The sequence below is a fragment of the Sturnus vulgaris genome, chromosome 17 (genome assembly GCF_052056855.1).
Source record: "Sturnus vulgaris isolate bStuVul1 chromosome 17, bStuVul1.hap1, whole genome shotgun sequence".
NCBI classification, from domain to species: Eukaryota; Metazoa; Chordata; class Aves; order Passeriformes; family Sturnidae; genus Sturnus; species Sturnus vulgaris.
Window position 1 is genome coordinate 13,995,388 of NC_142259.1, and position 13,367 is coordinate 14,008,754.

The following is a 13,367-nucleotide window of genomic DNA, read 5'->3' on the forward strand; positions in this document are numbered from 1 at the left end:
GGTGACTGGCCTGACAGGGGATCACCACTGACACAGGGGACACGGCGGACAGGGCGTCACCACTGACACGGGACAGCACTGAAACAAGGACACCGCTGACAGAAAGGACAAGGCAAACAAGGGGACACCAGCGACACAGAGACCCTGCTAACAGGGACACCCCACTGACACCAGAGTTACAGCGACACCAGCACACCCCGCTGCGGAACATGGCCGCCGCCCCGCTCCGCCGTGAGGGCGGGCCGTGCCCGCCGTGCCCGCCCCCGGCTCGGCGCGGCGGCGGAGCGGGGCTGCGCGGCCCCCGCTCGCGCACAGCCCCGCTGCCTCGCCATGGTGCTGCCAGCGGAGCAGGCCGGGCTCTACCGGCCGCGGCCGGAGCTGCTGCCCGCGGCTCACGTCCCCTCGCTGCCCCACTACCAGCGCCTGTACCAGCGCTCCGTGGAGGAGCCGCACGGTGAGCGGGGCCGCGCGGGGCGGGCGCGGCGGGGCGGCGGCGGCTCCCGGGCCCTGAGGGGGCTGTGGGGAGCGCGGGGAGCCCTCCGCCAGCACCCGGGGGTGGGGTGCTCGGCGGGTGCCCCTCGTGCCCCCGCCAGTGCCACCTTCCTCATCCCTGTTTCCTGATCACGGGCTCCGGCGCCCGTTGCCTTTGCAGAATTTTGGGGGGACATCGCTAAAGAGTTCTACTGGAAGCGTCAGCACACGGGACCCTTCCTGAAGTACAACTTCGACGTGACCAAGGGGAAGATCTTCATCGAGTGGATGAAAGGAGCGACCACCAACATCTGCTACAATCTCCTGGACAGAAATGTTAATGAAAAGAAGCTTGGGGACAAAGTTGCTTTTTACTGGTAAGTTTCTGTTTTTACTGGTAAGTTTCTGGTTTTACTGTGGTGGAGAGGGTGTGTAAATAGCACCCTGAAGTTTACCAGCAGTGTCAATTTCCACTGAGGTGAATGAAAACGTAAAAGCTGAGCGGAGCTAATCCTTAGACGGGTTCAGCACGTGTTTGCTTGCAGTGTCCTTGGGAAGAGCTTTGCTGGGAAGCCTCTCTGCCCTTGCTGGGATGCACTGGAGTGCCCGGCATAGCAGTGGGGAGCACCTGACTCCCAGCTCTGCCTCTGCGGCTGTACCTGCTGAGAGCTCCGAGCGGTCGGGCAGGCGTGGGGCAGGTGCCACGACTCCCTGGTGGAGGAGGTGGATGTGGATAGAAGCACGGGATGAGGAGCAGCCAACATCCGACAGCTAAAAGCTAATAAACCCCATTATCTCCCGTGTTTATGTTTTGTGGGTCTGGCAAGTTTCCACTCCTGTGGTAGAAAGGTTCGCCTAATACCTGAGTTTATATGTGGATTCCTTGCACATGAATGTAAGGTGCTTTCAGAAAGACTGGCTTCTCTACCTTTGGGAAGAAAAGAGACTTCCAACCCTATCTGAAGTATGTTTCTATTTTTTGCCACAGTAGTTACTAGTGTTAAAATCCTTGTAAAACTTAATTTTCATATTGATGCAAAGTAGGTTTCACTTGTGATGTCCAAGCTCCAGAAGTAATGCACTCCTGCTGAAATAGCTCAGCTGGCAACGCAGCTGTGTCCTCAGACAGAGCTGTGTCTTCAGACAGAGCTCTGCCTGCCTCTCCTGTGCATTTTGTTGTTTCCCTTGAGCTTGTATTCATCTAACCTGGCTGTGACTGTGTGTGGCAGGGCAGAAGCACAATTAAATGTACCCCATTTAGGCATGCAATAACTCATTGGGGTATGGTGAATCCCTTGAGCAGAGCAGATGGAGAAACCTTACTGTCATTGCAATAAAAATACCAGATGCTCTAAGTGATTTATTGTGCAGCTGAAAGTCCCCCTGAGTCACCTGGTATAAAGTTGATTGGGGAGCCACCCTAATGCAGAAAGGAACATGATTATACCAGTGTGGCTCTGGCTATGGATGTAAATTTGGCTTCATAGAGTTTCTAGAGTTTCTATCTATATAGAAACTATATCTATATCTTTTGCTTCAGTGAAAGAATTACACACCTCCTAGTAGATAATAATATTGATAAAGCACAGGTGAAATGCTGGAAAGTGTTTACTTCTCTGCTAGATAAATAGATTCTCTATCTTGCTCTGATGTAATATTTCTACAGCTTCTGGATGAAAACTCCTTTGTAAACTCCTGCAGGTAAAGGTGTGCCAGCAAGCAAAACCATTTGGCAGCCAGTGCTGGCCCTGGGCTGGGGTTTGTTGAGGGACTGGGTTCTTTGTGCACGTAAATCTTTGTGCGACACTGAGGCAGCGGCCTGCAGTTTTAATTTGGGCTTGGTGAACATTTTTCATGCTGATTATTCTGGCAGCCTTTGCGATGCTGAGAAAAGCTTGGGGTGGGATATGAAAATGGTGGGTGGCTGTCAGTCGTGCTGTTCACAGTGCCAAAAAATAAAATCTCTCTTCCTCCTTGGCAGAGAGTTTCCCCTGACTGATTTGGGATAAGCTCTCCTAACGTGGCTCTGTCACAGGGTGACCAGGCACTGTAGTGTGGAGCTGTCAGCTAGGAATGACAATGGGAGCAATGGAAGAGGCACACTGTGACAAACCTGTGGCACTGGGGACTTGGGAAAGAGAGTTGCAACTCATAAAACTACTCCTTTCTGGGCATGTGGTTTTCTTCAAAACAAAACAATAATTAATTGCTCCCATCTTGTCCTCTCGCATTTTGTATTTAACACTTTGGAATGAGCCTGGCTCCCTAAAACACTTGAGACTTGTCACACTGTATGACTGGTTGAAAAAGAAATTAAAGCCTCTGAAAGCTGAAGAGGTTTTGTTTATTTTTAAACACCTGAGTCACTAGTTTGTGTCTAAGAATGTCTGCAGCCTGCTAGATGGGAAAGGTGCTGAACCTATACCAAGGTTTGGTTGACTGCCCAGCTCTGAGAGCTCTGAAAAAATACAGGACCATGGCCTCTGCTTTCAGAGAGGAGGAAATTAGGGAGAAGTTGAATAATGTTTGGAGGCATTGCTGAGTGTCTCTGAGAAGCAACTGTGTCCTAACAAAACTCAGAACTGCTGCCTATGGCTGTCTCCAGTCTTGCACAGATGAGAAGGAGCAAGCAGCTCATCTGGGTTTGTTAGGGCCAAGCTGCACTAAAGGTTCCTGCACCACCAGCAGTCCAGGACTGCCCAGATTAGCTGCACTCAGAGGGTCTAATCCCAAGCCACATGGAATTGCATTTTCAGCACAAAGGGCAGTACATGGGATTGATTGCCTAATGCTGCAGAACTTGTACATAGGTGATGTTTGCTGTCATGGTGTTGTCCTCATGGTGCTGTTAGGACTGTGTAATTCAAAATGGCCATCCTGAGTTGGATTTTTGGCCATCCTGATGGATTTTTCCCTGTTGCCTGCTTCACTGGGGTATCTTGGGCTGCTTGCAAACCTTACAAATATTTCTGTTTTCACTGCTTCTGATTCCTCTTTCTCTACTTGGTATTGCTGATGTGGCCTAAAAAAAGGAACAGAAGCTCCAGGAAATGCTTCTGATAAAGTGCTGCTCTCAAAAGTCAATCTCTTTCCTAATGGTATGCCAAGGCTGAGGTCACTAACAGTGGTTGCTGTGCAGGTGGGCACATGTGGTGGCTCTTGTGGGCCTGGCAGGGGAAACAGACTGGACCAGCTTCTGGGACATTAAGGGGACTTGCAGCAGTGCTGAGGACTTTGTGAGGGGTGGTTAATTAGGGCAGGAGCACAGTATTTCACCCTGCTGTAGACATGCCAAGTCATTTGGATAGTCCTTAGTTCTGTGCTGAAGTGTCTGTTAATAATGTCATATAAACTTTAACCTGGGCAGTAAAAATATAACCATGTGGGAATTAAAAAAAAAACACCACCTATTACAAAACTCTCTAATTAGACCCTAGGGTGTGAGACTATTTGGATGAAGCCTGTTCTATGTGTAACCTGTGCTTCTGTTTCTCAAACTAGTTACCCCAGCTGCAATGCTGGTAGCACCTGGTGGGACCAGGATCAGGGGCAGGAGGTAGAGCTTTGTTTTTAGTCCCTCTAGCCAAGGAGATGGGGCTTGCTGGTGATCCTGGCTTCTGCCATGTCTGGGACAGTGTATTCATTCTCTTCTTTTTAATATTGGCATATGGCATTACACATCTAGAAAGGAGCAATAAAGATAGTAAAGGCTGCCAGAGCTTATTGGAACTTTGTTTAACAAAATAATAAGTGCCTATCGTTCCTCTTCTGGGCCTAGAACAAACAGGACATGCAAATATCAAATTAGGAGGTGTGGTTTGTTTGGTTTTGGTTTCTTTATATGATTTGACTTTAAAATGTAATCATGAATTTAGGACCTTGTAGCCTTGAGGTTTCTTCCAATTAAACTTCCTATAAGAAAAAGCCAAACAACTATGGGAGCATGTTTAAAAAACAATAAAAGATACAAACCAGCCTCATACTTCTGTCATAAGCACAGATGCTGTGGCAGAGGATGCTGGCTGTTAACATCCAGCCTTTCCAAGTGCTTAATTGGAGCCAGCTTCTACATGATGCAGTTGGCTCTGCTGCTCCCACTGGCTTCAGGATTCTGGAGTATCCTGTGTCAAACTGACCATTCAGTTCTTTGGTAACTTCCTGGATGACTTGTTATCCTTCCAGTGATGCAGACTCTTCTGGTGATGAGAGCAAATCTCTAAGTCGCAGTTTGTTTAAAGAGCAAAATTCACCACTGGGAAGGTTGCTTTTACTGATCCACATTTGCAAATGTGTGCATGGTTTGGTTCATGCCCACAGCACTACCCAGGCTCAGCACAGCTCCTTTCCTGATGGGGATTCTCCACAGGAAAAGGGGTGGCCCCCACAGCCCTTTCTGAGGTGCCTCCCCAGCATTCCATGTCATCTCCCTGTTGTGTGTGCAGAGGGATAGATTGCTGGTTTTGGCAGATATTAATTGTTTTGGAAGCACTGCTGAACAGTACAATGTTCTGCTTCTAGAAATCAAGAACATTATGTGCCCCTAAAATAGGTAATAAATTACACTGAATGTATTAGTATTACTGAATACACTGAATGTATTAATATTTTATGGAGTGTAAATCTTGTACCTTCTTCAAGGGCAATGATAGTTGTAGATTCCATCACAGAAAGTGTAGCTCTTTTCTGGTGGGCTTTGTGAAATCTGCCAGTGTGGGAGAGAGTGACAAAACTGGGAGCTTCAGACAGAATTTCTCATCCCTCCAAAGGGGAATATCCCTGCATCCTGGGGATGCCTGAGCTGTGTGGGTAGTGCTGGAGTAGGGGTGGGGGGAACATCAATAGAAACCTGGCATTAAAACAGGGAGTAGTGTAGTAGCTCAGGCATGCCCAAGTCATGTGCTTTCCTGGCTTCTTTGAAATTTTTCGTTTGCCAGTTCCGGGCAGTCACTGAGCAGTGTGGTTAGTGCTGTGTGGTAGTGCAAGCCGCTGTGTTTAGACACTCATATATATAAGTACAGGCTGGGACAGGAGGGACTCAGAGCTTCTCCTCAAGTGTAGCTCCCTGATTTTTCTCCATAGGTGAATGGAGTCTCTAACTTTGGCTGTGGGCTGTTTGGAGCAAGGTCATGATGGGTTTAAAATTAACTGATTTCATGTAATTGCTCGGAATTCCCTGCTGGAGGTTGCAGATGAGATACAAAGATGATGCTGCTTCAGGGCAACGTAGTGATGCCTGCTTAAGGGTTTGAGGTTGTCAGTTTGGCCTGAGGGGCTGGGAAACACAGGGATTACGGTCTGAAACTTGTTACCAAAGGCCTTGGTGTGTGTGCTGAGACCTATTTTCTCCTGTCATATCTTGAGGTTCTTCTGTCCCGTGTGTTTCTGTTGTACTCATGTGCTGCATCCTCCATCCTGTTCATTACTATCAGAATGTCCACGGTAGTTCCCAGGTGAGTCATTGTCCCAAAGGGATGAAATAAATATCTGAGAACAGCAAACAGCTTCCTTCAGGCATGTGTGGGGTGTGCTTTCCTGGATGCTATGAGTCAGCAGATTGAGCACTGTGGTACTCAGGCACTTGGCATGCTCAGAGTCACTGGAAGTTGTTTTTCCATTCCAAGGACTGACTTGAAAGCAGAACTTGACTCATCCCTGTCAGGTACTCTTGCTGTTTGCAGGGAGATGCTGGGAAGGGTGATTAGCTTGATGTTTTGGAGATCTCAAGCCCCATTCCCGCTCTGCAGAGCCTCTTCCATCCCAGGATGACAGGCAGGGCAGGAGCAGGGAGATGGCAACTGCTCTCAGCCTCGTGCTGTTCTGCTCTGCAGTGCAAGGAAGGAAAGGGACAGGTTGATTACTTAGTGCCTGTGGTCTCCTGTGGTTTTGCCCATTCAGAAGCACCCCTGGACTTGTGTCCCCATAATAGGGCATTCCACATTTTTGAAGGTTTTCTCTGGAAGTAGTTTTACTGAGCTCAAATAACATGTAATCCTGCTAATCTGCTCCTAGAGACAGAGTGGGATTTTTCTTCTCTGTTGAGTCAAATCTGTTAAAAGGCACTCAGGTAGCACTTGGGTGGTTGCTCTGTGGCAGAGCAGTGAGAGCAGGGTTGTTTAACTTCTCCTGCCCGGGAGAGCAGCTCAGCTGCCTTGAATCAGGGGAGCAGCTTTCATTTGAGTTTTGTTGGATCTGTTTGTTTCCAGCCTTTTGCTCAGAAACCTTTGGTAGCTGCTATTGGCAGGGATACAGCATCCATCCATATAAATACAAGGGAATATCCAGGAAGTATTGGACCAGATAAACAAGTGGGATGTCTGTAAGTGCCCAGGATTAAATGGCATGTGCCCCAGATATGGGCAGGAACTTGAATGTGGAACTGCAGAGCTGCTGGCCAGGGTACACTGGTGGTATTTGCAAAAAGCTGCGGTGCCAAGGGCTGGGAGGTTGCCAGTCCCCCTTTGCCCAGAGAGGGCAATGGAGAGGGTCCTGGGAACCAGTAAATGTGACTTGTATCCCTAGGGCTGCAGTGGAACAGGGTCGCTAGTGGAGCTGCTGGCAGAGCTGCTGGAGCATGAGGCTGGTGGCACTGAGCACACAGGGATGGCTCTTTGCAGACCACCTTCAGCAGGTTTCCAACGAGAAGTTGTTCAAGAAAGTAATTCAGGTGTGCCTGGAAGAACAGTGTTTTTATAGAGCTGGTTTAGCCTTGCCCTTTGCTTCCTCACTTTCAGTGGACACTCTTCAGGGTCAGCAGCAGGACTGCCAAGGGCAGTGTTGAAACAGAATTGCTGATGGTGGCCAGCTTCACGTGCTCCAGAAACATCAACTCTTGCTGCTGTTGCTTCTGGAGGCCAAACATCAGCCATGGTTCTGACCCAGCTTTGGTTGGGTACTTTGGTTTTGTCTAAGAGGCTCTTGGCTGAGTTACTGTGAACACAAGTGCAATGCTGCTGTGTAACTGACACCAGTGGCAGCTTCTATCTTCTTATTTAGTACTTTTTCCTCATCCTCCTTGTTGCTCTGACAGCTCTGTAGATTCAGCACAAGGGATTTAATAACTTACCATGAATTTCTGCTTACACCCCTTCCCAAAAATGTTGGTTTATACGTGTGCAATGCTGCCTTTCTGCATGGTTCTGGGGGTGTGGTTGTTACAATAACTACATGGGGCGATATGAGGCGTGGGTGTGCACAGCAACGGCACCTGGATTTTCTCATGTCTGTGAAACTTCTGTCTTGTTTTGCTGGCAGCTATTAGAGGAAACTGGGTATGTTTTAAAAATACTTGGTTGCTTTAGGGAGGGGCACTGTGGTTGTGCAGTGATGGCATATTGCAAATATTGGCTGGAGATTTGAAACTTGTGGTGGATAAATGGAGTTCATCAACAAAGAGGATGGTGAACTTCTCTATGGATTCAGGACACGGAAGATCAGAGCCTTCAGTTTGCTTATTGAACTAGAAAACCTAATTATTTTAGCCGTGTGAATGGCTTGTGTGTTCTCCCTTGGCACTCTGGTGTGAGTGGAGCAGCAGTGGACAAGGACTCCAGCTACACGTGGGTGAGACTTGCTCCAAGTAGAAGACAGAATGTTCAGGCATTGCCCAAAGAGGTGCTTGTTTTAAGTGTGGCATTTTTCTGGTGGGTTGCTGCAGTTGCTGTGCCTGGTGGACTCTCTGTGCCCAGAGCTCCTGGGCTGAAGTGTCGGTGGCCAGTGGTTTCACAAGAGCTCTCCCCTCCCCCCTTTTGGAGCAGGGTTTCTGTTCTCTGTTTGCATTTCTGCACATCACTTGGAAATGTCGAAATGAGGTGCAGTAGGAAATCGTGAGCCCTGGCAGTTTGCCATTAACTCATTTTCATAGATGTCACCTCCCCTCTTCAGGGGAATTCCTCAAGGAAGTTGAGAGCCTTCCTGCTTTCTTTGTCACACGTGGCTACCTGATAGTGCCCAGAGAAGCTGTGGCTGTGCCATCCCTGGGAGCGGTCAAGGCCAAGTTGGATGGAACTTGTAGCAACCTGGTCTAGTGGAAGGTGTCTGTGCCCATGGAACCACATTGTCTTTAAGGTCTCATCCAGCCCAGAACATTTGTTTTATGATTCATTCAGTGATAGTGAAGCATGTTTTCCATTCCTCTTGCCACTGACCATCTTCGAAGAAATGTTCCCTAAACGACTTTCCAGCAGGTGACACCTAGCCTTCACCTCTGGAGGTTTATGATGCATGAAATTGAAATGCCCACCAAAAATCAGATTAAAAGCTTAGTTTCCTACCATGCCCTTTATGGATATTGTTTGAGCCTCCATTGAAATTGCCTTGCCTGGCTTTCTGTGTTTCTTCAAAGTTTGGCAGAATGTTCCCACCAGAGATGCAGCTATTTCCCAAAATGGGGCATTTCCCAGTTGCAGTTGGCTAGTTGATTATTTTACTTACAGAACCTTCACCCAGGGTCTGTTCAACAGCCCAACTGTAAATTGTTTAAACAAGCAATCAGCTGTTTTGTACTGAATATAAGCCCTACTCCCACTGGACTGGTAAAAATAGTCCATGCTCCTTTGAAAACCTCACTGATGGTAAACATCTAAAATGTTTCCTATCATGTCAAACTCTCACATTCTACTGCAGCATTCAGTGGGTTTGGCTGTTTGAGATTACAAGTGCTGGCTGAGGGCAGCCAAACTCTGTGACGTGCTGGGTGAGTCTTGCACATGACCTCTGTTGCAATGCAATATTGCTATTCTGATTTTAAAAAAGTAATTAAAATTGGCTTTAAAAAACCTCTCCCCTAAATGAAACGTACAAAAACCTGTTGTTTTTTTCCACTGGTTGTTCTCTCGTGTTTTCAAGCATGCTTCAGAAAGTGTAGAGTCAGAGTTAATGCTTTTCCTCTTGACTTGATGGTTACTCAGTATCAAGCAAGTAGGAGAATTGGGAAGCCACGGTGAGCAAATTCTCGTTGCTGGACCCATTAGCACAGAGTGGCTGCTGACACTGTCACCAAGGTATTTACACGTGGTTTACATGACTTGTAAACTGACTTATCTTGTCAAATGTGCCAGGGTGAGAGTACATTTCTCTTGAAGAGGGATTTGCTGGCTGCTGTTGATCCCATCTTCCCCAGAACTGTTCCTCTGGAGTGTTCAGACTCTCAGGTGTGAGCACAGAGTGTACAAATCCCACGGCACTGAGTTCACTTGCCCATATCGGCTGATGAAAGCAGCAGTGGGAAGTGTTAATTCCTTTAGAGATGTCTGAGCATCTCACTGCCTAAAGAAAGGGGCTTGAAGTAGATTTTAGGGCATAGCCTGGTGTGAGTGGGATAACTGGAGGGAATTTTGGCAGGTTGATAAATGAAGAGTGGATTTGGAGCAGTGTCCACCTCCAACTGGGCTCTGTGGTGTAGGATCACTCAGGGTATGGCAGAGTGAACAGTGGTTGGGCTGCACAAGATAAATATTATTTCTTTAGATGCCTCTGGTATTTGTTCAGCTTCTGAAAGGCTGCAGATACAAAGAGTAGCTGGGAATGTATATAATGAGAAGGAAAGACAGAAAGATGGATGTGGCTTTCCTATGGGATAGTAACAGCTGTGCAGGGTGTTGGGTGTTTGTTTTGCTTTGTCCATATAACTGTTTTTAAAGGTGAATAGAGGATTGATTCCTTGATCAAAGAGCAAATGATAACCCAGTATCCCTGTAGAAATAAGCTCCATTTTGGCTGTTCTGTAAAATACATAGTGCCTGTGTTGGAGTCAGCTGGGCTGGAGGGGATGGGCCTGGTGGGGCTGAACACAGAACATTGTGCCCTGCCGAGCACAGGACTTTGACAGAGCTTGTTTGGGTTTCTTAACAGCAGTAAGAGTTCATCCATGCTAGTTACATGACCAACTTTAAATTGGGATGGTGTGGCTCAGAGATGGATTTGAGAGCAGAGCTCTATTAGGCCCTACCTAAATGTATGGGGGACACTGGAGGGTAAAATCGATGGATGGTTTTAATGCAGTTGTCATAGTCAACTGTGTGGATTTAGGAAGTGATGGTATTAAACTGGTAAGATTCTTCTTTTACCTGAGCTTTCTGTTCCCAGGTTTACTCAATGATGTTCTCTCAGTGCTGCCAAATATTTCTGAATACACTGGGAAAACCTTTTCACCAGCCCCTCCCAAGCTGAGCCCTGTGATTACACAACTTCTTCTTTCTTGTTCTGTGTTGTGATGCAAGGGGATTTAAGTGTGGTGATGGTGGGGTTGAGCTTTCTGGTAAACCTGCTGCTCAGGAAACCTCAGGCTTCCCAGAACTCCTTTGGGAATTTTACATTACTGTGGTGGGAGATGGTGATGTTAAGCATGGGCAGGGCTGGGCAGTTTGCCCCATTATTATGAAATGTTCTCATGGAGGTTTTTGCAGACCTCCTGCAGACCCATCTGTTTGTGCAATTAAGAGCATTTCCATATTGAACAATCTATGCAAATACCAGAATTTTTTTCTGATTATCTTGCACAGCTGCTCTTCCCAAACTTCACGTTTCACTGTAATCTGTTTTCTCAAAAACAGATTTAAAAAGCTGTCTTTACTCAAGTGCTGTTCCTCTCTCAAATGGCATAAGCAAGGCTGTGACATAGGGAGAAACCCTATTTTTTTTATTTTTTTTTTCAGTTTTGGCTGCCGTTTTTCCTGAGAAACCAGGATATGTCCAGGCAGACCCTTTTGAGGCAGCAGTTTTTGGGGCTGCCCTGAGAAGAGCCGAGGCTGGGTGGTGGCAGGAGGTGTGTGAGCAGCTGACACCGCGGTGGCCGAGCACGCCCGGGGCTCTCGCTGCCCATGCGGCTCACACATGAGCACATTCCCCACATGGCAGGAGCCTGGCTGGCCCAGCTCTGCCTGGCATTTTGGCTGCTCTAATTCTGGATGTGGAATGGATCAGGGAGCCATGAGCCCTCCTGGCCACCCCTGGTGACCTTGCACGTGAAGAGCTGTCACCACAGCAGGAAAATTCCTCCTTTACCTTGTACCCTGCTCTGGGCACAGACTGCTGGTGAAGCAGGAGCTGGAGATCTCTCATGGCTGCATTTGGTTCCATGTTTAGGAGGGATTTGGGGCTCTGAGCTTGTTTTAGGTTAGATGGCAACAGAGATGTTCTAGGGCAGACATTGCCACAGTTCCCATCTCTGCTCTGATGGAGTTACAGGATCACAGAATTAACTAGATTAGAAAAGACCTTTGAGATCATTGAGTCTCTGTGGTTCCCCACTGTGCAAATTGTTCCTGTGAAATGACATAATCTGGTAAAGGCTTCTTTCCCTCTTACAACACCTTTTCCAAACTGGGAATCCATGTTTTCTTAAGGGTGCTTTCCAGTAGATAAAATGAGGAGCCTTTGTCCTGCATAAAGAAAAATTGCTCTATGGGCTGCCATCACATCTCTGCCAGTCAGAAAATGAGGCCTGGTAGCTTTGAGGTGGTTTGCTTTGCTTTGAAAATTTGCCTTTCAGGTGCCCTCTGCCTGTGCTTGGTAACTTTGGGTTACTGCTTTTACTCAATCACAGAATGGTTTGGGTTGGAAGGTACATGAGCAGGGACACCTTCCAGTATCCTAGGGTGCTCCAAGCCCCAGTATCCAACCTGGCCTTGGACACACTCAGGGATGGGGCAGCCCCAGCTTCTCTGGGTACCCTGTACCAAGGCCTCAGCACTCTCACAGGGAATAATTTCTTCCTCATATCCAATCTAAACCTATTCTCTTTCAGTTTAAAGCCATTGTCATTTGCAAAAAGAAAGTGAGTGATGTGTTCACAGGAGCGTAGAGGAGAAATTTAATTGATCTGCAGCCCCTTTGTTCCTCAGTGGGAGCATTTCCAGGGATCAGAAAGGCTTTGTCCTTAGCTTGGTTTGATCTGTCATTTTCTGTTTCTGACTGCAGATCTGCAGATGGTCTGGCAGATCTTGAAAACTTCTAACACTTCACTTGCTTGGCTTTATTTCCTCCTTTTGTCCTGTACATCACCTTATCAGTGGTGTTGTAGCCCTTGTAAACCACAATTATCATCCTCAATTCCTTTGAAAACTGTAATTGCCAGTGATGCAACCTGTGCTTCCTGCTGCTCTGTGCCAATGCCAGGGCAGCTTTGCTTGGGGAGTTGTAGTCATCTGTTACTCAAATAAATGATGCAAATAACTTCTTTAGAAATGTGGTGAAAGGGAACCAAACAGTGTTGGTGATTCACTTTCAGGTCAGCTTTGCTTTATCTGTTTGGGTGCTCTGGGAAGTGTGTGTCCCCATGACCATTGAGTTCCTGTCCTTCCCTTGTGTTTGTCCCCCTACAGATGAGATGGGCTCGGCTCACTTGGTTAGATGATGAGAGGGTGAAGCAGACCATGCTTTGGAAAGCCCTGTAGTCAGCTTGGCAGAGCACAGTAACTTCTTAACCTGCTTTGGTGCAAATACCCAGGGGAGCATCTGGGCACAGTGTCCCTCTCCCACACTGCTGCTCCACATCCCTGATTGCTCCACAGGGTCAGTGCTTAAACTAATGGGGCTCTGCAGAAATGCTTGCCTGCTCCTACACACCACCCTTCCTTCTACACCGTGTATGTGCAGCAGTAAATCACTCACCTGCATGGTGGCTCTAAGAGGGAGACTTAGCCTTGATTTACTACCTGGGCATCAGGTGAAACAGCTCTGTGGCTCTGCACCTCCAAGGTCAAACTCCCAGCTGAGCAGGCAGTCTGTGAGCCCTCTGTTAGTGTGGCAGTGCCACAGAGGTGACAAGGGTTCACCTTTCCTACCTGGCGTTTTCTTCCTCCCCTGCCTGTGTAACTTCTCCGTGCAGTTGTTCCTTGCTCAGATGCCGGCTCGGATGCTCTGTGCCATGGGGCTTTGTGAGCATCAGGCACAGGGGA

At 47.7% G+C, this 13,367-nt stretch overlaps 1 protein-coding gene across 2 annotated transcripts in view; it reads left to right on the forward strand.

The window, feature by feature from the left end:
• Window positions 1-286: 286 nt before the first annotated feature.
• The window catches only part of ACSS2 (acyl-CoA synthetase short chain family member 2), a 30,987-nt gene continuing 17,906 nt past the window's right edge, over window positions 287-13,367 (forward strand). For both annotated transcript variants that reach the window (XM_014876092.2, XM_014876093.2), the window contains exons 1-2: window positions 287-454; window positions 653-848. In XM_014876092.2, the coding sequence (XP_014731578.2) occupies window positions 331-454; window positions 653-848 (320 nt within the window). In that variant the 5' untranslated portion in view covers window positions 287-330. The remainder of the gene's footprint in view (window positions 455-652; window positions 849-13,367) is intronic.